This window comes from Ochotona curzoniae, unplaced genomic scaffold, assembly GCF_017591425.1.
Source record: "Ochotona curzoniae isolate NIBS_2020 unplaced genomic scaffold, NIBS_Ocur_1.0 scaffold_4701, whole genome shotgun sequence".
Classification (NCBI taxonomy): Eukaryota; Metazoa; Chordata; class Mammalia; order Lagomorpha; family Ochotonidae; genus Ochotona; species Ochotona curzoniae.
In genome coordinates, this window is record NW_024467122.1 from 50,331,879 (window position 1) to 50,359,150 (window position 27,272).

The 27,272-nt window shown below is 39.0% G+C and overlaps 1 protein-coding gene across 4 annotated transcripts in view; it reads right to left on the reverse strand.

Moving 5' to 3' along the window:
* Positions 1-27,272, reverse strand: part of TMEM87A (transmembrane protein 87A) — a 44,846-nt gene that overhangs the window by 4,948 nt on the left and 12,626 nt on the right. The window contains exons 7-19 of one of the 4 annotated variants that reach the window (XM_040970111.1): positions 23,312-23,429; positions 20,681-20,742; positions 19,440-19,623; positions 18,406-18,505; positions 15,287-15,380; positions 13,818-13,886; positions 9,198-9,306; positions 7,611-7,669; positions 6,853-6,956; positions 2,706-2,779; positions 2,278-2,339; positions 815-817; positions 730-782 (exon numbers count right to left, since the gene is read on the reverse strand). In XM_040970111.1, the coding sequence (XP_040826045.1) occupies positions 730-782; positions 815-817; positions 2,278-2,339; positions 2,706-2,779; positions 6,853-6,956; positions 7,611-7,669; positions 9,198-9,306; positions 13,818-13,886; positions 15,287-15,380; positions 18,406-18,505; positions 19,440-19,623; positions 20,681-20,742; positions 23,312-23,429 (1,091 nt within the window). Of the gene's footprint in view, positions 1-729; positions 783-814; positions 818-2,277; positions 2,340-2,705; positions 2,780-6,852; positions 6,957-7,610; positions 7,670-9,197; positions 9,307-13,817; positions 13,887-14,479; positions 14,552-15,286; positions 15,381-18,405; positions 18,506-19,439; positions 19,624-20,680; positions 20,743-23,311; positions 23,430-27,272 lie in introns of all 4 variants that reach the window. The other 3 variants (XM_040970110.1, XM_040970109.1, XM_040970108.1) reach the window with 3 other exon arrangements.

Consider the following 27,272-nt stretch of genomic DNA (forward strand, 5'->3'; position numbering starts at 1 on the left):
CAAATGCAACTAAAATACACTGTAATTATCTAAGATTTTCATATTCTTGGGCCCAGCATGGTAGCCTAGCAGCTAAAGTCCTCACTTTACATGTGCCAGCAACCCATACGGGCGCAGCTTTAATCCCGGCAGCCCCTCTTCCTATTCAGCTCCCTGCCTGCAGCCTGGAAAAGCAGTGGAGGAAGGCCCAAAGTCTTGAGACCCTGTACCCGCGTGGGAGACCCAGAAGAGGATCCAGGCTCCTGGCTTCCAAATGACGCAGCTCCAGCTGTTGTGGCTGCTTGGTGAGTAAAACAACAAAAGATCTTCCTCTCTTTTCTCCTCTCTGTATATCTGACTTTCCAATAAAAATAAACAAATCTTAAAAAAAAGATTTTCGTATTATTGTCTTTTCAGAAAAAAAAGAGATCACAAAATGTTACTGAAATTACATAGAAAACAGCCTATAAGTGATAGGATCAGTATTTCATTAAATACCACTAGAAAGAAACTCAAAAATTTCCAAAGAAAAACCATACTGACTTCAGGCAGATCTATAGTGAATCTAAGCAGAAATGTTACATGAATGTATAATCCCAATTATCTTTATCTGTATATTATTCCTGATTTTTAACAGTTTTTATTTTTATTAAGGTCTAGCTCTTCTTCTTTAGCTCATTCATCTACATTAGCAAAAATACAGAACTAATTTCGAAATAGGATTATTGTAGTAATGATTGAAAAACTTACACATCTGTCACAGAGGAAGGAACATTCTCTTCTACCCATTTCAAGTCATCTTCCTGCCAAACAATAAATACAAATTAAAATGTACTTGCTAATATAGCTTAAGATGTCATGATAATATGATCTTTAGTTCTTTTGCAATTTTAACTGGTATATTCAAATAACAAATAGCACTTCTGAAAAAGTTAAATAATTTAGAAAAAAAAATTAACCAACATTTCCTTTAAGGCTTTCTCTCCCCGAGTAACTATCACTATATCCTCTGCAGCTATGAGCTCAACAGTTTTAGATTCTACATATAAGTGAGATCATGTAGTATCTGCTTCTGTGTGCCTGGTTTATTTCACCTAACATAATTTCTTCCAGGTTCTTCCATGTTATTAAGAATGACAAGATGGGAATTGGCCACTGCCTACAATTCTCACATCCCATATGGGTGATGTTTCAAGTCCTGGCCACTCCACTTCCAATCCGTCTCCCTGCTAATGTGCCTGGGAAAATTACTAAAGATAACTGTCAAGTCTAAAATGGCTGCCTTTTCTTCACATTTGCCCACCATCTTTTTTTGCTGTTGTTGTTAAAGATTTGTTCATATATTTGAAAGGTAGAGCTAACAGAGACAGTGTGAGACACAGAGAGGGAAAGCTCTACTATCTGTTGGTTCAATCCCACATGGTCACAATAGCCAGGGATGGGCCAGGTTGAAACCAGGAATCTGGAACTCCAACCAAGTAACCCATGTGGATGGCTGGGACCAACGATTTGAGCCATCATCTGCCACCCTCTCTGAGAACTGGGAGTTTCTTCCAGGTCTCCCAGATGGGCACAGGGCTCCAAAGCTTTGGGCCTTACTCCACTGCTTTCCCAGGCCATAAGCAGGGTGCTGTATCAGAAATGTAGCAGCCAGGACTAGAATGGGCATTCATATGGGATGCTGATGGTACAAGCTGAGGATTAGCCTCATAAGTTACTGCACCAGTGGGTAGAGCCAAATTATTTAAAAATTTTTTACCCTGTCATGTAAAACAAATATAAAGTAATGTCTTCATCCTTAAACACCTTCTCACTGATATAATTAAGCTTAGCTTACTTTGTGGATACTTGGCTCATCAAGGATAGATAGGTTCTACACTGCCTAAATGTAGAATAAATGCTCAACTCTAAAAAATCCTGAAAAGATCTTTACCTTTACTTCAAAAGAACTTAAGCTATCAATGGGGCCATGAGTTAACTTACAAAAACTATCAGACCATGGCTCACAGACAGCTGCTGGGGGGATTGTGGAGACCTCAAAGACATCAACAAAAACTATCAGACCAACAAGGCTGACTGGGTAATTTTCCAGAATACTGAAGCAGATCATCTAGTGTTTAAATACTACCAGATTTTAGACTCACTATTTTTAAAAAATGCTTTTTTAAGTAAAAAGCTAATAGAGCAAGTAAATTACAGCACAGGTACAGGAGTCTTTAGGGTCTGTTCTTAACCGATGAGCTACATCAATGGATGAAGAAAGGGTCAAGACTAAAGCCAGAAGGAAGTTCTACTTACTGCTTTGTTTACTTTACTGTTTCCATTTGGTTCTTGTTTGGTACTTCTCATTTTCATCCCCTCTATAGAGAAAATAAGTGTAGACTGCTTAACTTCATCAAAACACTGATGATTATGAAAATGGACTTAGAACTTCAATGGTACTGACATTGCAAACTAAACAACAGATATTTCTCCTTGTTTACATTGATGCTGAGAAGGTCAAGCTAAATTTTCAGCTCATTTTTAACAAACGAACTAGATATTTACCATTTAATAATTTACTGAATTTAGCACAGTTTCATCTTAGAATTCATACCCTTCTTTATCTTCTCTTCATTCTGACTTCACTATTTACCAAATTGAGGACCATCACAGCTATAAAATAACAATGTACTTATATAGAGAGAATATTTAAAGCAAAATTAAAAGGTGAATTTTATCAATACCAAAGCTTTCTTTCAGCATAGGTTCCTTTTGTTCATCCTCTTCTTCCTCCTCAGACAACGGTGAAAAGGCAAACCTGACAGAACCAACACAATACAGAAGAAGTTAGAAAACTAAAAGAAACTGCTCCACCATCTGGGTTTTACAGGATTTATTACTCAAACTGAAATTGTAGTAACTATCAAATCAGGTGAATGAACAACAATCATTCTTCCCCTTGAGAAAACTTTCAATTGCCTGTATCAGCAAGAGAGAAGCATCCTATTTGAGAGCAGGCTTAGCCATGTCTTGCTGCTTGTGACTTTGGAAAAGTTCTGTAGTCCCTCTCTAGCTCCCATCTCTGCATCTGTAAGTGTGGCTATCAGAACATTGCTGAAAACACTGAGGGAAGTTTTTGCAAAAAGTGAGTCATTACACATGAAAAGTTTATCAGCACAACACCCAAAACAGTCATAAATATCCAATACAAATTCAGTTAGAAGGGTGTACATATCACATAGAGCAAAGTAAATTCTCATCTAAACTAAAATTTCAACCTTCAGAGCTCATAGAAGGGAAGGCTTAATCTTGTGCATTCCAGGTAATTTAAAATCTGTTTTCAAATGTACAGCTCAGAACACAAAGGCTTGGTTTAGGATGTCTCAGATGACTTTCCTTCCCAATTTCCAAGAGACTTAGCAAGGCAGCTGCCAGAAAGCAACTCCCAGACTGTTTTAGCTCTAACCTCCTTCTGTTCTATTTTACTGTGAGCTACTATCGTCACCCCACCTTGTTTTTAAACCTCCCCTTCATAATCACACACTCAATCATCTAAGAATAGTACAGAACATCTGTAACTTATTAAAGAGAAACAAGATTTCATGGTAAACATTGTAGTTATGGTATCAACTGAAAAGCATTGAAAGAGTAACAGGGTTCACTGGCAGTGCCTGGATTCACTGTTACAGAAGAAGGCTTGGACAATGTAATAATTCAAGAATCAGAAATGAGGCAGGAAAACTATGAGTACTTCAAGATAAAAACCTACTTGATGGGAAAAATCTAAAATTTATCAAGACAAGGAGCTTGACAGTTGTGATGAATATACAAAAATCAACAGCATTTCTAAATATTTGGAAAACCCCAAATAAAATTTCTAAAGGTGGCATTCATATGACCTACAAAACATTTAAACAAAAAGTTGTGAAACATAAATGAACACTAAAACAATTTAAGAAAAAGCACGAGATTCTCTGCTCTCTCTCTTTCTTCTTCCGGCCTGAAGAGCTAGGGATGGTGGCAGGCTGAGCCAGGTTGTACCACGGAACTCACCTGGCACTTGCAGGAGTTAGAACTAGGAAGGTCTGGGAGGGGGCTTGACTGGGCCAGATGGCACATACAAAAGCAGGACTAAGGGCAAACCATGCCCTGGAAGCTCTGCACTTGAACCCTTCCTAGGCTACTTCCTTGTTCTTCTCTTGGTTTATTTCAATTTGTAAATTTTCTCTGAATGGGAAACAAACAAACAAACAAACAAAAACTGTAGCCATGAGTTTAACAGCTTTAAGTGACTCCTTCCAGCAAGTCACTGCTTGTGAAGTGCTTTGGAACAAGCTCAGAACTCGCTATTAGACTCAGAAATGAGAGCAGTTTTGTTAGGCCTCTATCCTCAGACTTGGCAGGTTGGGGAAAGTCCGTATTTCCCTAACTGACCAGGGTGGATCACTGTGCCTGGCTGTTGTATGATTTGTACAACAGCCATCTGGTTTATTACTACAAGTATGAAATGTCGCTGTCTACGAGGCAAATGGTGTTTACGTGTTGATCCTACAATAAGAACCATGAATGCTGAATATCTGAGAGGCCTCCCTGGGGAGAATCAATGCACTGTGCTATATAGGATCAGTGTTGCTAGATAAAGGAGCACATTTATCTTCCAAGGAGGGGAAGAACAAAACCAATTACCAATTTCAAATGATTCTACCTATGTTTTTTCCCTTGCCAATATCCTTTTGTTTAAACAAATTTATGTGGAGTCCCATGAATCCTATCAAACCACTGAGCATTGAGGTAGGCCTGAGGACTCAAAAACATTTGAAACTGGAAGTAGCTCAAATGCCCATATTTTAATAGGGAACTAGACAATAGTCGCACATCTGAATCGAAATGTAATATGTTCTGTATGAAGATCAATGTGTTCAATTTAAATCAGCTAACTTGGAGGGAATTTCCAACCTGTAGTGCTAAGAAAGACCCTATATTTGGGCCTGGTGGCATGGCCTAGCAGCTAAAGTCTTCGCCTTGAATACACCAGGATCCCATACGGGCACTGGTTCTAGTCCCGGCAGCTCCACTTCCCATTCAGCTCCCTGCCTGTGGCCTGGGAAAGCAGTCGAGGACAGCCCAAAGCCTCAGGACTCTGCACCCGTGTGGGAGACCTGGAAGAAGTTCCTGGATCCTGGCTTTGGATCGGCATAGCATCAGCTGTTGCGCTCACTTGGGGAGTGAACCATCGGACGGAAGAGCTCTCACTGTCTCTCCTCCTCTCTGTACATCTGACTTTCCAATAAAAATCTTTAAAAATCTTTAAAAATAGATCAATAAAATAAGAAAGACCCTATATTTGAGTAGGGACTAAAATATAGCACATCAGGTTGTTAACATTGAAACCCTGGGGCACGGAGAATGTTTTAAAGGAAAACAGAGAAGCTGACTTCATTGTGCGGTAAACGTTAAGCCTCTGTCTGTGATGTCAGCATTCTTTCAAGGGTCCATTTCAAATCCCAGCTGCTCCACTTCCAATCCAGCATCCTGCTATTGAGACTAGGAAAGCAGCAGCACACAGCCTAAGTCCTTGCACATCTGAACCCATATGTGAGCTCTGGAAAAAGCTCCAGTTTCTTGGCTTCAGACCAACCCAGTTTTAGCCATTTGGGGAGTGAATCAAGTATATGGAAGATCTCTGTTTGTCATTCTCTCTGTGTAACTCTGTTTTTCAAATAAAAATAAATATTTAACAATGGAAACAAATAAAGAGAACATTTAAAAAAAAAACTTTAAAGACTGAGAAAGAAAAGTAATCTAAATGCAAACAAACCAGAGGGTCAACAGATGAACAGGAACATACAGGTTTCTTTCTGAAGGATAAGATTTCAGATCTTCATTTTCTTTCAAGATTTTTTGCTTTTCTTCAGCTTTTTTTTTAAACCAGTAAAAACACTATTTGCATGGTTCTAAAGTTGACAAAGCCATGTTCACTGGTTTTCCTTCTGTCTTTTTTGGTATGTCTGCACTCTTCCATCACACTCTTTTCCTTTGCTGTTTACTAATATAAGTTCCTAACTTTCAAAAAAGATGGGGGCAGGCAGGAGCGGAACAAAGGCACAGATACTCAGAAATAAAGACAGAAAGTTCCTAAACAAAATTTGCATATAGTTAGACAAATCAAATTCAACCTGGACTTTGAATTTCAGAATCAGTTAAGTAACTTTCATTTTAAGGGCTACAGACTATAGACACTGTTCTGCTCTGAAAACTGGGTAGGAAGGGTCTCCTTGAGTGATAACATCTTCCTCATCTATACAAATACCTACATTATCAGAAGCTGTCATGGAAAGGGACCTCACAGCACTTGATTTAGTCTCTCTCACATGAAAGGAAATCAAGTCCCAGAGAGGTAACAAGAGCATACCAAGGGCTCAGTGGCAAAATCCTCACCTTGCACACATTGGGATCCTATAAGGGCGCCAGTTCATGTCCTGGCTGTTCCACTTCCCTTTCAGCTCCCTACTGATGGCCTGGGAAAGCAGCAGAATATGGCTCAGAGCGTGGGCAACTGCACTAACATGAGAAACCTGGAGGAAGCTCCTGGTGGACTGACTCAGCTCTGGCCGTTGTGGCCACTTGGAGAATAAGCTAGCGTGTGGAAGAACTTTCTATCTCTCCTTCTCTGTAAAAGTGCCTTCCCAATAAAAATAAATAATTGTCTGTTTTAGAAGAGCATACCAAAATTCACAAAGCAAGAAGACAGGTGAGAAAAAAACCCAACTCAATTGATTCAAGACGCACTGCTCTTTCCACTGCAGGACACAGCCCTGCCATTGTCCCCACAGCTAAATGTGATGTGGCTATTCAATAGTTAGAAGCATCAAAAGGAAGAGCTGAAAGAACCTCTGGTTGTTCGCTGACGGCCTCCAGAGAACCATGATGACAAACAGGATCATGGAGAACAGCAATCGCCAGATGGCATCATCCACCCACAGCTCCCGCCAGTCCTGCAATGAAAGGAAAATAAAAACATTAATACACAGCAACAATCATGGACAAAACCGTAGTCCTAGAACAAAGACTATGTATTCAAGTTCTATTTACTAAAAGCCTGCTATATGCCAGACCCTGGGCAGTGTGGTAGGGACACACAATGAAGAACACAATCTCTTCCCTTGTACTGGCTTACAGTTGTTAAGGGCATCATCTGAGTATGTCATGAGTCTGAGATTTTTAGAGAAGAGTTTTATATAGTTAGAGAAGAAGTAACATGAAGTTGTCACATTTTATAATTTTTATGTTTGTTTATTTTTAACCAAGTAAAGCCTTCATTGTCTCCCAACAGGGTCTGTTGTTGGTCAGTCTCTGTGCTCAAACCTTAACGACATGAATTCTACTGAGTATGATTCCCACATACTGAGTGTTCAGCACTCAGAATCCTTATGTCATACTGGGTTTTAATAGACTAGAATCACCACTCACAAAATACTCTCCTATTATTAGATACAATGAGCAGACCACACTGAGCATTTTATAACCCTCAGTATAGAAATTAGCCTGATTTTTTTAGATCACATACCTTATGAAAATCTTATTACTATAGTCACTGTCACAACATGTGTAAAATACACTACTTACAAATGTATTTGCTTGTAACTTACCGACTGACATGTCACTATCCTGAACTTCATGGTTGTCCAAATGATAAACACAATCGATGCTAACAGGAAATGAAAAGCTCAGTCAGAGCATGAATGTTGGCTTATACCCTAAATTACATTCCTCTGCTTCTGTTAAAGCAGAATCATACACATGCCTAACCTCATTCTTTATAATCATTATTTATCATGATGATTTATCATAATCATTATTTATTAAAGGTATTCAATATAAATTTACAGAGTGACTGCTATAAGCAAGATTCATAATAATGTCAAATATTTCTGTATTCAAAGGAATGTTCTATAATAATCTGTTTAATATCTGTAGCTGAAATAACTCAGAAATAGAAAAGTACTGGAGATACAGCTTGCTCAAGCATTATCAACATACATTCCCCCCTTCTTTCAACAGCAATGTCAACGTTTCTTTCACTGGTCATGTCAAAACTAAAAGTTGCCAAAGTGACCATAACATAAACAAAAGAGCTAGTTCTAATCACAGATCAGAACTCACCATTCCTGGGACAAAGCTCAAAATGTAAGCAAATAAGCCTCATCTGGTTATGGTCAAACATATATCTAAAAGCACTCTAATAGCAATATACACTGTTTCAAAATTTCATAGCTATAAGAAAAACAAGATATGGCATGTCTTCTAACAGGAATCTACATAAATACCATTTGGCACTCAGGTTAACCCAACTCAAGAAAAAAAACCCAATTCAAGAAAAAAAAGGTCTCAGGAAAGAATCAACATAGGAAATGGATACAGAGTGAAACTACTTGGGGCTAATGTTCAGGTGTTACACTTAAGACAACTGTTCTCTTTGTATATGAGAAAGAGATAGAATTACCATTCCCTGGTTCACTCTCCAGTACCTACAACAGCCAGAGCTAGAGTCTGGAGCTGGGAACATAAACCAGGTCTACTGTAGCAGCAACCTAACTACTTGAGCAACTGACACTGTTTCCAAGGGAAAAGGAATCTGGAGTTGGAAACCAGAACTGGAATAATCAAACTCAGATACTCTGATGAGGAACATGAGTGCCTCCAACTGTCTACTCCAAAGTAAGTGATTCTTAATCATTTTCTAAAGAAAGAGTTAAGAGGGGCTGGTGGGTGCCATCCGGAGTGGGTAAAGCTGCCACATGCTATGCTGGCAACCCATATGGGTGCTGATTTGTGTCCTGACTGGTCCACATCTGATCCAGCTCCCTGCAAATGTGCCTGAAAAGGCAGTGGAGAATGGTCCAAGGCTTTGGGACCCTGCACCCATGTGGCAGTCCAGAAGTTCTTGGCTCATGGTTTAAGATTGGCCCAGCTCCAGCTATTATAGCCATCTGAGGTATGAAACAGCATATGGAAGATATTTTTCTTTCTCTTTTACTACTCCTCTCTCTATAACTCTGTATTTCAAATAAATAATCAGAAAAAGGATACAGAATACAAAATAGATAAAAAGTTGAGAACATTTTCCCCAAGTGAAATGTAGGAAACTTCCTATGCATTATGAATATTTCTAGCATATTCAGGTTCATTTATAAAAATGTAGCATTTAAACAGTAGGAAGGAAGTTCCAAACTCACCTGCTACTGCCAAAATAAGCGTGTTCGTGAAATGTCGATACAAAGAAAGCTTTACAATGTTCCTCCGGAGTTTTAATAGCTTCATTGTTTGAGTCAGGCTAATAAATATGTGTTTGCAGGTCAAGGAATTAAACATTAAAAATTTTTAGTACACTAGTCATCAGATTTCTTTGAGCAGACTGGGTAGCATGCTACCGATCTGGAGACTTGTCAGCTCTTATTCTCACTTAGCCCCACGTCTCAGCAAGGATAGTAAGAACACCATCATCTCTTCTACTTATTATTATTATCCTTTACTCGACAAACAGAGGAACAGAGACAAGGCAAGATCTTCCACCCAGCAGTTCACTGTCTAAATGCCTGTAACAGCAGGGCTGTTTTTATAGTCATCTCCTGCTGTCTCCCAGGATAATTATTAGCAGGAAGCTGAACTGGAAGTGGAGACAGGCATCCCAAGCAGTGGCTTAGCCCACTGTACCGCAACAGCTGTCCCCCAAAATCAACATTTTCAGTGAAAAACTGAAGGGAAGTCATAACGATAAAATAAGAACACAGACAGCAAGAACAAAACATAAAAATATTAAAAAGAAAAAAAAAAGGAAAAATAAAGACGCAAAGAGGTTTTCTTGGGAAGCAAACCAAAAAGAATAGAGCTATGGAGAATGATTACAAGAAAATGAGAGCCAAAGTACAAGGGGTTGGTATCTCCCTTCTTTCTCCTTTTAAGGTGGCAGCTATGTTTTCACTTTTCCCAGTTAACCCACTCTAACCTCACAATCACATCTGTATCCTCAGCCTTCCAAAGTTCTTCCCTTAGTCCCCTCATGCCACCTGCTAGAACCTGTCACCTGTTGCCTGTCCGAGCCTGGATTAAGAGACCCTACCTTCTTACTGTTTAAGAATTCAACAGTTCTCCATTTTCAGAGCATTGCTCCCAAGTAGAAAGTGACAGAACAGGAAGGGAACTGACAATTACTCAAGATTATACTTGCTCTCATGTCCAATTCTTAGGACAAGGAGCAGAGACAAAAATCAGGAGCCGGAGTTTGTTCTACCCTTTGGCAAACCCTTAGCTGTGACCCACTCACCAAGTTTGCTGACTGCATAGCACATTCTGACCAACTTCCCCACCCTCTCTGCTCCTCTAAAGTTCCACAGAAATATACAAAAGGTACTTGGAAAGAGACTGATCTTGAAAACCGCTGGTCACTTAGTATCAGAACACTTCAATTTCAAATTATCTACTATCTAACAATTCATTCAAGTTCATAAATAGCCATTTTTTTTCACATTCAGCTCTTTCCAACAGTCACAATCCATCAAACTTTAGTATTGGACAACTGAATGTAGGATTACATACATAAAACACAAATAAATTGAAAATAAGCCTAAAAAAGTAAAAAACTTTGTATCTTTCATCCAACAGACTCAAGTCCCTAATAAAGAAATGCTGAATTTTCAGATCTCAAGACATACTACAGAGCAGTGGTTATCAAAACAGTCTGGCATTGGTACAGAAACAAAGAAGATCAGTGGAACAGAATAGAAACACCAGAAGGGAGCCCACACACGTATAGTCAACTAATCTTTCACAAAAAAAAAAAAAAAAAAATCTGAAAACAACCCAGGCAAAAAGCCTGGACTATTCAACAAATGCTGTTGGGACAACTGGATAGCAGCTTGCAGAATTAAGAAGCAAGACCCACACCTGTTACATTATACGAAAATTAGCTCTAAATGGACCAAGGACATAAATCTACACTCAGAAACCATCAAACTACTAAAGGAAAACATAGAAAACACATTCCAAGATATAGGAACAGGGAAAGACTTCTTAGAAAAGACGCCAAAAGCAACGGCAACCAAAGCTAAAATGGACAAATGGGACTACATCAAACTAAAAAGCTTCTGTACAGCAAAGGAAACAATTAATAAAGTGAAGAAGCAACCAACAGAATGGGAGAAAAATTCTGCACACTATACAAGTGATAGCGGACTAATACACATAACATACAGGATTTACAAAGAGCTTCAGAAACCCAGGGACAGCAAAAAAAAAAAAAAATCCTCTAACAAATGGGCAAAGGAAATGAACAGACATTTTTCTAAAGAACAGATTCAAATGGCTCACAGACATATGAAAAGATGCTCAGCCATCAGAGAGATGCAAATGAAAACCACGCTGAGGCACCACCTAACTCCAGTGAGACTGGCCTATATTCAGAACTCAGCTAACAACACCTGCTGGCATGGATGTGGGGAGAAAAGCACCCTCCTTCACTGCTAGTGGGAGTGTAGGCTAGTAAACCACTGTGGAAATCAGTATGGAAAATGCTTGGAGAATTGCAAATAAACCTGCCATATGACCCAGCTATCCTGCTCCTAGGAATATGCACAATAGAAGTGAAATCAGCATATGAGAAGGGGATCCGTAATCCTATATTTGCAGTAGCACAATCTGCAATAACAAAGACATGGAAACAATCCAGATGTGTGTCCAAAGAAGAGTGGTTAAAGAAACTGTGGTACATCTACTCCATGGAATATTATTCACCTAATAAGAAGAATGAAATTATACCATTTACAACTAGGTGGTCCCAACTAGAGACCATTATGTTCAGTGAAATGAGTTAATCACAAAAGAACAAATACCATATGTTCTCTCTTATATAAGGAAACCAACTTGGAAATTGTAACTTCAATAATCTGATCCATACTGTTTTTTGGTTGGTTGTTTGCTTTTTGGCTGTATCTCATATGTTTTGATGTTTTTTATTTCAGTTTTGTTTATTCCAAATAATTTCTTTTCTCTTGTCAAATTCATTGCTGGCTCATGGATTACACAGTGGAATAATTTTTCCCAAGAGACTTTTGTGTTTCCCTTTTGTCACTCATGTGTTGGTTACTGTGGTGCACTTTTTTCATGGTGCTGTAATTTGCTGTTGTTGTTGTTATTGTGGCTGTTCTAACTCATACCAGTTGTTGACTTTGTTTCATAGCATCTCAATTATGGAAATGTACAGTGATGAAGTACTGGGGTCTATCATATACAGTCATGGGGGAATAATAGAACATGCATCCCTGCTTTCAGACAAAAGATAGGTTCCCAATGAAACTGCTGGACATGTGTAGACAATGGGATGCTTGATTGCCTGACACTGTCTGTACCAACAATGTCAGGGTACACTTAAATAAGAAACTAATAGAATTATGATTCTTTATGAAAGACTACACTATCATAGTAAAATGGGGGGAAATCTGTTGGGGGGTGGGAGTTTGGGGGAGGAATCCCAGCCTATACAAAATTGTACCACATAATTCAGAATTCAAAATAAAAATAGATTTAAAAAAATGTTTAATTTGAAGAACCAGAAGAGGGGTTGAAATTGTGGAATTGAATTCTAGGCCTTTGCTTATGGCACCAGCATCCCTTATAGCCACAGGTTGTTTCCCAAATGTTCTACATATGATCCAGGTCCCCGATTATGGCATGGGAACACAAGGATGACCCAGGTGCTCGGACCCCTACACCCATAAGGGAGACCCAGAAGAAGCTCCTGGCTCTGCTTTAGCTCAGTTTTGGTTGTTGTAGCCTTTTGGGAAATGAATCAGTGGATGAAGAGCTCTCTCTCACTCTTCCCCCTCTAACTCTGCCTTTCAAATAAAAATAATTATTTAAAGAGAAAGAAAAACATTACTTATTGTTACCTGCTAGTTGACTTTGTCCATAAATGAACCAAAATTAATTCTGAAGGGTGTTGATATTAGGATAGTCCTAAAGTCGCCTTTTTGAATGAGAGGAGCAAAATGTTTAACCTGATTTCAAAACCTGCTAAATCCTCAGTTTCAAAAACAGTCAAATCATCTATGTAGTTCCTGAAACTGCACTTTTTAAAGATTTATTTGTTTTTATTGGAAAGGCAGATTTACAGAGAGAAGGAGAGGCAGAAGGAAAAGAAATAAAGGTCTTGCGTTGGCTGGCACACTCCCCAAGTGGTTGCAACAGGCAGAGCTGAGCTGAGCTGAAGTCAGCAGCCAGGAGTTTCTTTCAAGTCTCCCACATGGGTGCAGGGTCTCATTTGAGCTGTCCTCTATTGCTTTCCTACACCACAAGCAGGAAACTGGATTGGAAGTGCAGCAGCCAGACACAAGCCAGTGCCCATATGCGATTCTGGTGTGTGCAAGGCCAGGATTTAGCCACTGAACCATCACACCTGAATCCATATTTTAAGTATCAAAATCTTTACATAGGTTTCAAAGTATTTAATAGTGGCTAGAGGCTAAAAGAAACAGTACAAACAAAGCAGCCAATGATTCTAACACTTCACCCATAAGATGATCCAAAATCAATGTGAAATGTTCATTTGGAAAAGATAAACCAGAAGCTTTTTAATTTTGGGTGCAGTCCAAACCTCCGATGTGATTTTAAAAATAAATACAGGAAAAACAAACAAACAAAAAAAAACTGCTTACCTGAAACCTCAGGTTGTTAAGATTTAGAATACACTATTCCCCAGACTAAGAAGAACAACACTGGCATCTCCTTGCAGAAAGCTCAATGGGAACCCATTTTCAAGCAGAGAAATGTCCCATCATCAGACAAGCCCATGAGAAGGATATCCACCAGCACAGGGCAGTGTCTAGGAAAGCCAAGGGGATAAAGGCCAAGGAAGCAAGATCAGTCTGGGCCTGCAGACAAAGAAAAATAAGTGGTGAAAAACAGGTATCTAGAGAGGCAGAAAGAAGAAACCAGCACATGATTCGGTATTTGTATTAATCACTTGGAACAGTTCTGCAATTGAATGGAATGAAAATGAAAAGCACCAACACTTGAGGCATAATCATTCTCCCCTTGTTACCAACTTTTACACATTATACATAAACTGTCAGTTACAATCGCTACACAGTGAAACATGCTGCTAACTACCACAGAGCCACTACCATAAAGTGCTTGCCACCCTAACAGGCATGTGAAGGGATGACCACATGGAAAAAAATAGTCAAGTGGCCGTGAGTTCCCTTGCTGTCATTCTCTATTACTTTGATTTAGGCTACAAGGATAAAATGACCTTCCCCATGTTTACAAAAACATCAAGATATCAATTATTGAGTTCCAGAACTGTAATGAAAAGAATTTTACAACCAAGAGCTCACCTTCAAATAAAATGTAAGACCATTTATCTGTCCTCCAAACCATGCTGTCTGTTTCTGTAAGTTTATATTTATGATACCTTTTATATAACCACAAACACCCAACTGCTAGGACAGTACTGAAAGGATATCCATAAAATAATACAGGCATCAATTGCTGAGAGGGCCAGGTTTACTATCAGAGCCAAGGTGTTAGAAAAATACTATGGTGGAGTGAAAGGAAGAAAAAGAAATCAACAGTTAAGTTGTTAAATGTCCTAAGAAATAACATACTGAAGGTGGCGGGGGGTGAGGGGAGGCGCGGATTGGAAAATAATTTATGTTCACAAATTTTTATTTAAGAGGCAACTTAACTCCAAAACTTACTGAGCCCAGTATTCTTAAAGGTCTAATTTATAAGATTTCCCACCTTGAATCAGGCTATTAAACATTCTATTTTGACTGAGAAAATGATGGGACTAGCCTGGGGAAGCCTACTTTTTCACATTAATCCAGTTCCAGCAGAAATCATTAATCAGATCTCAGGGTTTAGCTCCCCCTCCTTGGCAAACAGATTAATTATGCAATTCTCAAGCAGAGGGTGATTTTAATTGGCTGCACATTAAGGAAGACTTTGAAACTCAAGTGCTGACTAAGCAAAGAACAGCAAATGCTCATGTTTCCGATTACAGAGCATTTTAGACATGACAGATTAGTAATGCTCAATCAAGTGATGTCTTTGCAAATATTGCAAAATCCAAAAAACACAGATATCTGAAACACTTCTAAACTCAGGCATGTCAGATAAGGAACACCAAATTGTGTACATATTTGAAAAATTAGAGCCTGCAGGTGTCTTAGAAATGAAGTACAGAAGCCTGGAGACATTTCCAATTCATTCTCTCAAGACACAAACAATAGAATGGAAGTGACCACAATTGTGATTAAGCAGTACTGACCCCAGTAACTCTGAGGACCCCCTCCATGCCAGAGAACAAAAGGTAAAGGGCTCCAGCTACCACAACCTTGTGAAGAGTAACTCCAAGACGAGGTCTAAAAGAAAAGCAGAAACAGGATTTGAGCACAAAGGGAACGAACCCTAAGACAAGCTAAGTAATAGAAATTTATGTTAATTAATACAAACCTACAATTTTTTTAAGAGTTATATTTTAAAAAACGTGTTAGTTTTTAATGATCCAATATAGTTTGTAGATACAATTCTAAGAATATAATGATATCCTCCTTTCCTTCTCTCCTTTTTCCTCTCCCTTTGTCTGATTCTGAGACAACATCTTTTAAATTTACATTGCAGTAAAAACAGACCTATGCTTCACTAAATATGAAGTATAGCAAGTGAAAGTGATAAACAACACACACCTGAAAAACACAACATAGAGAATACCAGAATTCAAGATCTGGTTTTTGGTAACTGCATCTGTTAACACTTGCAATAACAGAAAATTTTGATGCATACTGAAAAAAGTAGCATAATGAACCCCTGTAAGCCCATCACCCAGTTCTACCAAGTAACAACCCTATACCCCCTCTATCCACCTCATCCACTTCCCATCCTTTCTAATTTCTTGAAGCAATTTTACATACTATATGTTTTTACACATATTTAAGTGCACGTTTTCAACAGATCATAAATTTTTATAGGCCTAATCAATTACAAAGTTTAAAAATTTCAAAAATTTTGTAATAAAAAACAGATATCCTATTGCACTTCATTACATAGTACACTTGTTAAACTAAAAATTCAACAAAATGTAAAATTTTTGAAAAAAATTTGGTGTTTAAAACCCTACTAAATCAGAACCTGGACGTCACCAAGCTCTGTGGTGACTCATAGTATGGTGCAGCTTGAGATGCTGCCCTAAGTTACGTGTCCCCAGGCCTTAGCAAATTTTCTCAGATACACACTTTCTACGAAACGACAGGATTTTTCTCCCCACTGGTGAATCTTAGAAACCTAGAACACTTTCTTGTGTCAGGAGCCGTGTACTATAGCCACACTGAAGCCATTTTGAATATAGAACTGTGGGCCAGTAGAAAACCCCCGGCTGGCTAGATGCTTGGGAGAGAAGTTATGAAACTAATCACACGCTTAGTGTCAATTGTTTGTAGCAACTGTTTTAGAATGTGATTTATGCTGTACCTGCCGACATCTTGTTACTGATTACCTATGCTATTGTTGATATGCTGGTTACTATTGTGGATATGGTGGCTGCTCAAGAACAATCGGTCTGGAGACCATGGCTTGCGTCCTAGTTTCTCCTTTCCTCCCTGAGCCTTAGTTACTGAAGAGTATAAAAACCCTCAACTAAAATCAATAAACTGACAGCTTGATCAGACATCCTGTCTTGCTGTCCATTCTTCGTGTCTCTTGTCCCCCAATCTCTCCTAGGTGGTTGCGACCCCCGCTGACTGTCCTGCTGGACGGGACAGTCAACAGGAGGCAATAAAATATGTGTTAAATGGATAGATACATTTTAATAATTTAGGGCCAACATTGTGGCATTGAAGCTTAAGTCTCCATATGCAGTGCTAGCATCTCATATGTGTACCAATTAGTCTCAGATGTTTCACTTCCAATCTGGCTCTCTGCTAATGTGCTTAGGGAAACAGCAGGGATGGTCCAAGAAATTGGGCCTCTGCACCCACATAGGACGCCAGAAAGAAGTTCCAAGTTCAATGCTTCAGATTAACCCAGCTCCAGCCACTGAGGCTACTTGGGGAGTGAACCAGTGAATGGAAGCTCTCTCTGTGTCTCTCCTCCTCCTTTCTGTAAATTTGCTTTTCAAATGAAAATAAATAAATCTTAAAAAACAAAAACAAAAACCACCACCCCTTCCTCGAAACTCCCTTGAAATGAAACAGTAAATTTAAAAGAAATTAACTCATACCTCCCACCATACTTAAAGCAAGACATTGTGAAACTGCCTATACCTGGCTAACTTCAAATTCTCTCATCATACACTCTTGAGCTCTGTTCAGGCAGGCTTTTTGTTCCCACAACTTCGTCAATTCTGTTCTTGCTACTGTCACTAAGGGTAATAGTTCTCAATCCTCCCACCTGACCTAGCAGGAGCATCTGACCCAATCACTCATCCTTGGAATACTGTCTTCAGTTACCTCTTGCCTCACTGCTCATTCTTTCATTTCCTCTGCTAATTCTACTTCATCCTGACTCCTAAACGATACAGAATTTTTAAAGGCCCAGTCCTTGCAGTCATTAGCTATACCTTACTTTATTTCCTTGACTGTATCCAGTTTCATAACATTTGATGACGACCAAATTATTTCTCTGCCTCAACCTCTCCTCCTCGTTTCTGCCAATTGGAATATATAACTGACATCCTAATCTTTGCCCACCAACTCCAACTCATCCCATCCAAGTTCTTCCTTAATTCGGTAAAGGTCAATTCCTTCCTGACACTAAGTGAAGCCTTCTCCAACCCACCCTATCTGCAACTGAAAGCTCCAGCTTCTGCATAGCAATCCCTGTCCTTTTTTGCTTGCTTCACCTCCTCCACAGCACTTATCACTGATATAATAATACTTAACTGCTCTTGCTTAAATTTTGTCTGTGTCCCTATCACCCACAACCAAGATACAAACTCCAAATCTCTTGTTTACTTGCTGTTCCCCAACATCTAGTACCTAGGAACTCAGTAACAGAGTTACTTTAAAAAAAAACCCCAAAAAACAAAACAAAACAAAAAAACTACTAGACAGTTACAATAGCAATGTTACTCTCAATTTGCCAAATTTTTTTGAAGAATAAGGCTCTCTCTACCACCACCACCACCAAATTTACTCTAATGGTTTGGTGTTTTTATGGCATTAGTTACACTACAGGTTTTCCTGCAGATCCTCCTTGAACTCCAAGAAGTGAAATGCAAAGGCAACAGTAGTATTCTCCCAGTGTTTACAACACTACAAAATTTCAGAAACCTCCTTCCTATTTAGAAATTCTTCCAATTCTCTTGGAACTAACTAGTACATCTAAAGCCTGCAATACCAATTCAATTTCAGCAACATTTTCAACTGTTCTTATACGGAGGAAATTACTTACTTGACTATGCCATATCCCAGACTGACTATGATGACCAGAGTTCGAGCCAGTGAGCGTTTGACTGCCGAAAGCAATTCTGCAAGGATCAAGGCCCCTTGTACTGCAGGAAGAAAAGAGGAAAGTTCATTTCATTACCAGAATGATGATCTCTAGAATTCTCTGGAATACGTATTGGTACTGGTTCTACTAAAGGAGTACATTTTCTGCAACTTTTAGAAGTACAGAGGATGGCAGCATTTATAATCTTACAGCATTTTTTGTGCTAGTTAATCTTCTCTGCCCGTACCGACCTCCAACTTCATTAAAATCTCAAAAGAATACTTTACCCTATGGATTACAATATCAAAGAAAAAGTCCCCCTCATTTTTAAAAGCTGAATTATAGGTAAACCTTGTAAAGTAAAAAATACATGCATAAGCATGCATGTCGGTACATATACCTTCCAACTCATTTTCATGTCATTTAATGAGGGAAAGATATATATAGTGTATCTTGTAACAATAATTAATAAGCAGAGGATCTGATGGGGCAACTGAAGCTATTACAAAATATTTTGATGCAAAACAAAATTTTTCATTACCAGCTTACCTTATTAAAAAGATACGCACCATCCTATTTTCTTGGTATTACTGTATTAATTCCTAGCTGTACTTTCTGCCTACATTTTAAGATTTTTGAAATCAAAGTGTGTGTTAACAACATCTTACAAGAAAATTAGCATTATTAATTTTCTTTCCAATTCTTCTTTATTAGATGTACTTGCTACCTTAGAAATCAATGGTAACTGAGATTTAACAGCGGTTACGATCATTCCCTAAATGGTCACTCTCATGTCTTATGAATTTGATTCTAATAAAATCACTTCTACACCTCTAAATCCATTAATTATATAAAGTTATAACAAAAGTCACAATCAGTGATTCTAATAATTAACTGAAGAATTAAATCTATTTAGTCAATGGTGACCAAGGGAAAATTTTCACGTATCTCATTTGCCCATCGCTTAAACCAATAACCATTTTTTGTTGACATACCAGATTCTCCTTTGTATCGAATATTCTGAAATTCTGCATAGAAGACAGCTTTCTCAAGCATTCCCAGGAAGATGACTGCACCAATCCAAAACTGAATTCTCAGGAGATCTCTCCAGTAGCAGGCAGACCATGCCAGCCACAGAACACCAAACAGGACGTAGACAATACACATCACCATGAAAAACTGTCATCCAATCAGATGAGAAATAAAAAGGAAAATTAGGGCCAAGAGTCAAGTATCAGGACTTAGAATCAATACAGAGTGATAAATTAATAAATATGTATATACCACCTTCCATTTAGAAAAGAACCAGTAGATCTTTGGCGTTTACCTCTCACACACACAGAATTCTCTCTTCTGGGAAAGAAGCTATCTAAGGACCTATCTTCAAGACTGTTTCCATATTCTGAACAAAGATATCAGTTAAGAGTGCAGAGATGCGACAAGAAAAAGTACATCCAGAGACTACATGACAGGGCAGAAAAAGAGAAAGCAAGAGAAATCTGAAAACAGATTAAGAGGGGCTAGTGTTGTGGCACAGCAAGTTGAGCTGCCACTGTGATGTATCACAGTTCTAAACTGAGTCCAAGCTGTTCCACTTTCAATCCAGTTGCTTGTTATCAAACCTGGGAAAAGCAGATGGCCCCAGTGCTTGGGTCCCTGTTGTACTCTTGGAATACAGATGGAGTTCCCAACTCCAAAATTCAAGCCAGTTCAGTCAGTGTGGTAATTTGTAGAGTAAATCAGTGCATGGAAGCTCTCCTCTCTGCCTCCCTCTTTCTATAATTTTAATTTCCAAATAAATATAACCTTTTAAAGAAAACTGATTAAAAACAAACCTAGACATAGGCACAATATACACGTGTGTGCATACACAAACACACAACCAGAGAAGAGCTGAACACTTCATTACTTGAGTATTTAAGTGGGATCAGAAACTACAAGGTTATATCAAGAAGTGCTTGCTTTGGAACCCAGAGAGGATATGAGATGGTCTCCAAGATCACTTGCATGTCTCAAATGCACAAAGTTTGTGACTTCTTTAATTTACAGATTAAAAAAACAAGGCACACAGGGGATACTGAGTTGCACAAGGCTGCAGTCTAACAGAAGTTCAGAGTTAAGGACAACATTTTCTGAGTTGGACAGACTGTATAAAAAAGAACACTACACATAACATGGGTGATCTTCCAAATTAAACTCCTTTCACAATAAGGTTGAAGAACATAAGTTCACTTACGATCATCAGCGGGTAGTCTTCAAGGGTGAGGTATTCATACGGACCCTTTACTTCAACAGTCACTGCCAAAACACAGTTCTTAGAATTAATTTCATGGACTCAAAATTTAAATAAAACATTTCCTAAAATGTGTTCGATGGGACAGTTGGTTGGCAGTGGCTGGGATGCGATCTGAGATACTGGCACCCCATTTGTAATTCCACCTTCCTGCTAATGCACAGCCTGAGACACAGCAGGTGCCAGCTCAAGTGGCTGTAACCACCCCCCACAAGGGAGACCTGGATTCAGTTCCAGGCTTCAGGCTTCGTTCGGCATGGCCCAGCACTGACTATTATAGACATTTGGGTAATTGAAGATTCCCCCTCTCTCAAATAAGATAAAAATAGATAAATTGTTGAAACCTTTTATAATTTAAAAATTTTTTAATTCATCAAATGCATTAGATCAATTTATTTTAAAATTTCATTGAATCATTTCCTTTTAACCACTTCAATCCTGGTGAATACTGTACCTGCACAATACTCTGAAATTCACTAAGGATTCTCAAGAGTCCACACATGTCCTGCAAAGCTCCCCTATCTGCGCTCCAGTAAGAAGCGGAAAGCCCTTTTGTTCCAACACTCACACCTTTTGAAGACTACCCTGACTATTCCCTCCACAAAGGCTTCCCTGGGCTGCCTATCTGTAGTTATCTTCTTTCTCCTTTCAACTCTAAACACTTCAGACAGACATTGCTTACAACACATCATTCTTGTGCTTTATAGGACATACTTTCTTTGTTATTATTTTCTTTTTAACACTGTTGACACAGTTGAACGGGATGCATGCCCATGTGAACCTCTGATATGGGGGAGGGAGGCTCAGGTATGGAGGGATTAAATCTACAGTATCATACTTAATAGTGAAATGTTCCAATATTGCCAGTAAAGTCAGCCCAGCAGCAAAACATGGACTGGCAGCATTATTATTTCTATTCAATATTCTGCTTGAAAAGCAGGATAGAGAAGCAAACTACAAAGCAAAAAGAAGAAACCACGAAGGAAACAACCAATTAGGAAGTTATTAAAAAATTCCAGGTAAAACATGCTCACTCCATGAACTAGACAGCAACAGTGGGAAGGAAAATTAAAAAAAATTGAGATAATAACAATTACTCATATTAACTAAAAAATGTCCACATTTTGATAATTCTAGTTCAGTATTTATATATATATATATATATTTTTTTTTTTTACTTTTTTTTTTAAATAACAAAGTCAGATATATTGACAGGAGGAGACAGAGAGGAAGATCTTCCACTCGATGATTCACGCCCCAAGTGAATGCAACAGCCGGTGCTAAACTGATCTGAAGCCAGGAGCCAGGAACTTCTTCCAGGTCTCCCACTCGTTGCAGGAACCCAAGGCTTTGGGTCATCCTCAACTGCTTTCCCAGACCACAAGCAGGGAGCTGGATGGGAAGTGGAGCTGCTGCGATTAGAACCGGCGCCCATACGGGATCCCGGCGTGTTCAAGGCAAGGACTTTAGCTGCTAGGCCACTGAGCCGGGCCCTCCAGTTCAGACTATTGAGAGCAACATTAATTAAAAATTTAAAATGCAGCAAGATCAAATGGTGAAAATTAAAATCCAGTATTCTGGATTTCAGTATTCTAGATAATCTTCACCTGTGGTGTTAGCATCCCAAATGGGTTCCAGTTCATGTCCTGGTTGCTCCATCTGCAATCCAGCTCCCTGCTAGTGGCCTGGGAAAGCAGTAGAGGACGACCCAAAGCCTTGGGCCCCTGCCTCCATGTAGGAGACCCAAAAGAAGCTCCCATGCTTGTGGAGAGCATAACCAGCTGCACATGGAGGATATGGCAGTCTATTGGAACCTGCAGAGGATACCTGGCACCATAACAGCGGACAGAACAAACCAATCAACTACTCCAGCCATATGTGGGCAGTGAAAAACTGGGTAAACGGAGACTCTAAGGTGGACTATGTCAATCCTGGATTCTGCAATGACTTCATAGCGCTTGGAATGGCAAGACTGGCAACAATTCCTAACTGTTGAACAATCAAACCACTTAAAAAAGACCCTTGAAGCATGTCCCACATTGGGGAGCTGGGATGGGTGGGAGACTGGGTAGGACTTTCCCCTTTATCTCCCCCTTTATCCCAGATACAGAAAAAAAAATGTGGAAATAATAGTCTTACACACTTTCTTGTAGCCCTTGAACCTTTGTGCCCTAATTAACTATGTAAAAAATGTCAAAAATAAAGAAAAAAAAAAGCAGCAGCAGCAGCAGCTCCCATGCTCCTGGTTTAAGTTCAGCTCAACTCTGACTGCTGCTGCCATTTGGGGAGTGAACGAGCAGATGAAAGAAATTTGTTTGTCTCTCCCCCTCTAACTCTCTCAAGTAAAATTAATAATCTTTTAAAAATAAATAAATAAAATAAAATGAAATCTAATATTTTTAATACCTAGTTAGCAAGTAATGCAAAGTATCTCTGACTGTGCTGGCTAAAACTAGGTGCAGAACATAATTTTTCTTTCAGTTTTTTCACTTTGAAAAAATTACTCCCTCACTAAAAGCAGTTTTATAGTATTATATTGTATGACACAACCAGAAAAGAACAAACTTTACTTACTGGTAAAAAGATTACTCAATGAATTTTCTTTTGCTAATTCCTTTGAGGATGAAATGCCAATGTGTACAATGAAAATGTAAGGTGCATCTTGCCAAGTTTGCAATGGTTCATGCATTGCCTAGAAAAGGAAAAAGAACCTCAATTCTTCATATGTTGAGAGCACAACTTAATTAACATAACATGCAAGTTGTAGTTTACAGTATGCCCAGCAATATGGTTTACTCTTCCTTTTATCCCATGTCAGTGCAGAGTGTTCATACAACAATGTGATGCAGTCTATAGATCAGTCACAGGAAGCACACTTCACAGATTGTTACACGAATCCTAACAAACATATTTACATTTTAGGAAGGAAATGAAAGCTAAAATCCCTAACCTGAATGTTTAGTCATCCTAGGAAACCTGATCATATTTATGCCAAACTCATGAAACTAAGAAATTTAAAGATCATTTAAATTTTCTTTGAAGAAAAAAATTCATGAACATGAATAAATGTAAATTGCAAACACCAGTTCCTAAATCTCAACGCGTACTCAATGCCCTTTCCAAGACTACCAGAATAGTTACTAACATCAAAAACCTAATTCTGGGTTAAACTATGTGGGGGACAAGCCAGTGCCCCTAAACTCAGGGGGTCAGACTAGCAGCTTCCATGTCTGTGACTCTGTGAGGCACTTATTCCTGCTTTCTACCCCAACTCAAACATAAAAGAATATGAGCATATACACAGCTTTTCCTCCTCATACATGACAGCACCCAGATACTTAAAACTCTCAACTGAATACTGTCTGGTTTTAAAAGAAGCTTTTGTCCAGCCTTTTTTTGGGTAAGTCCCACTGATCTACAAAAACCCTCCACGTGGATAACAGATTTTGTATTTTCATGCATTTTCCTGGGGAGCCTCAGCTTCTCTCAAATGTTCAAGTGCTGTACAACCCAAGAGAGGGCTGAAATAAGACCTCAAAAATTATACTCCATGAAACAATCCAAATACAACTGCTGAGGTTATCTTGGTAATTTAGGAATATCAGTAATATGACATACTGAATCAAACCAAGTTTTCTCCTCCTGACGGTGTCTGACTAGAACCAGGCGCAGTGTTAAAAAAGGTTTCAGCTGCACAAGTCTGGATAGCGTACATTCATAATCCACAACGGAACCTGTCCACATCTCACTGGTTCACTAATACAACATTGCTATAATAAGCTGCTCTGCTACTGACTCTAAAACTACCTCTCATAAATCTTAAAAGGTACCACATTCTGGGGCTTGGAAAATCAAATACTTAAAGTCAACTAAGGCCCAACTTTCAGAAGAAAGATCAAATGAAAGATAATTCTTTGATTTCTTTTGACTCAGCTTAAAAATCTGTATTTTTAAATATTATTTGTTATAGTCGGCTAGCTTTAATCACCAAGAACACAGTTTAGGCACTGAGTAATACTCAAAATATGCAGGAGTCAAGTGAATAAAGCAAAATCCCAGCCAAGATACACATAAATGAACACGGACCCTCAATGGTAATTTATAAATACAATTTGCAATAATAATGTGTCACATTAGACCAAGCATATAAAATCCATCCTAAATGAACCGTCATTATAAGGAAAGAGAAAAACTTAACTCTTTCTCAGAAAAAGAAACTTCTACAACTTCTTTGAAAATCTTGCAAATCTGCCTAAAGATATTTACCTAGGAGTTAACTAAAAATTATGGAAAATAAAATATGATGCAGCTATAAAATATAATGCTCAATACACAAATTCACTAGTGAAATGTAAAAATTAAATAGCAACAACACTAACATGATCTGACATTGGTTAACAAGTATAGGCTTCGGGCCCGGCAGCATGGCCTAGCAGCTAAAGTCCTCGCCTTGAATGCCCCGGGATCCCATAGGGGCGCCAGTTCTAATCCCGGCAGCTCCACTTCCCATCCAGCTCCCTGCTTGTGTCTGGGAAAGCAGTGGAGGACGGCCCAAAGCCTTGGGACCCTGCACCCACGTGGGATACCCGGAAGAAGTTCCTGAATCCTGGCTTTGGATCGGCATAGCATCAGCCGTTGCACTCACTTGGGGAGTGAATCATCGAGTGGAAGATCTTCCTCTCTGTCTCTCCTGCTCTCTGTATATCTGACTTTCCAATAAAATAAATAAATTTAAAAAAAAAAAGAAAAAAACAAGTATAGGCTTTATCAATAGTGTTGAACAATTAAAATTGCAAGAAAACAACTACAATGAATTTTTACTTTCAAGTTACAGAATAAAATTCTTCTACTAATACAGTTCTTCTGAAAGCAGAAAATAAAGATGTAAAAACAAATACAGGGGCAGGTATTTTGCTTAATGATGAAGGCATTGGTTGAAACTTCTACTTCCCATACTGGAGTGCCTGAGGTCTAGTCCTGGCTCCTCTCCTGATTGCTAACGCCCATCATGGGAGGCATGGGAACATCTCAAGTGATGTGTCCTGCCACTCATGTGGAGATCTGGATTGGGTTTCCAGCTCCTAGCTTTGGCCTGACTCAGCTCTGGCCCTGGGAATTTTCTGGAGTGTGTCAGGGGAAGGCAGTATATGAGAGTACACTAGGGTGCACAAGTTCTCTCTCAAGTGAGTATTAAGTAAAAAGTAATTACTTAGTAAAATGTCACTACGAGATCCGCTGCAACACTGTTTAATATTGCACATAATGAAATATATAACAAAAAAGTTGCAATAAATTCACACCTTAGGAAACTATCCAGAAGTAATGATGCAACACATTGACCAAACTAGAAAGCACACATTACACCGCTAGATTAAAATTTAAAGTTGCCAGATAATACACATTGCATGCAGCACTGTCTTTTTAAACTAAATTAAGGGACAGAAATTGTGGCATAGCAAGTGAAGTCACTACTTAGAACACCGTGCATCTCATACTGGAACACCTGCTTCAAGGCCCAGGTACTCTGTGCTTCCAATCCAGCTTCCTGAAACAAGCCTGGCAGGCAGCACAACACAGCCCACGCACTTCAATTCCTGCCACCTGAGCAGGAAACCCAGATGGAGTTGAGACTATTTTCTTCTTTCTGCTTATACATACTTTTCTAGGTTTTTGATAATATATACATATTAACAAAAACCCAATGGCTATCTTGTTTTTTTGCACAAAATTAATGTTTTTCCCACCCTTGTGTCATATTCCTTGATCCTTCACTAATGTTACATGAGGAAAAAACAAAAGCAAAACAAATGAAAAACTAAAATCAGACACGCTGGCTGCAACAAAGAACGGCTCAACATACTCAAATTCCTGTCACCCAAGAGACAACCTGGGCACAGATCTTGGTAACTTGGTAACTGTCTTCAGCCTGGCCAAGTTCCATTTGTTCTGGGCATTTAAGATATCTATATCTTTCCCTCCACCGCCTCTCTTTCTTGCCTGTGTGCATGCGCACAAACATGCATGTGTTTCAAATTAAAATGAAAAATAAAGTTTAAAAACGAAGAAAAATAGCTAAATCTCAATAAGAAAAGCAAGCTTGGAATACTTATTTCATTGCCTTCTACCAAGCTCCTTGAAAATGTCCTCAAAACAGGGCCCAGTGCCATGGCCTAGCGGCTAAAGCCCTCACCTTGTACACACCAGGATCCCATATGGGTGCCAGTTCTGATCCCGGCAGCTCCACTTCCCATCCAGCTCCCTGCTTGTGGCCTGGGAAAGCAGTGGAGGATGGCCCAAAGCCTTGAGACCCTGCACCCGTGTGGGAGACCTGGAAGAAGTTCCTGGATCCTGGCTTTGGATCGGCATAGCACCGGCTGTTGCAGTCACTTGGGGAGTGAATCATCAGATGGAAGATCTTTCTCTCTGTCTCTCCTCCTCTCTGTATATCTGACTTTCCAATAAATAAATAAATCTTTAAAAAAAAAATGTCCTCAAAACAATGAAAGCTATGAGAAACGGCAGCCTAGCAGCCAGC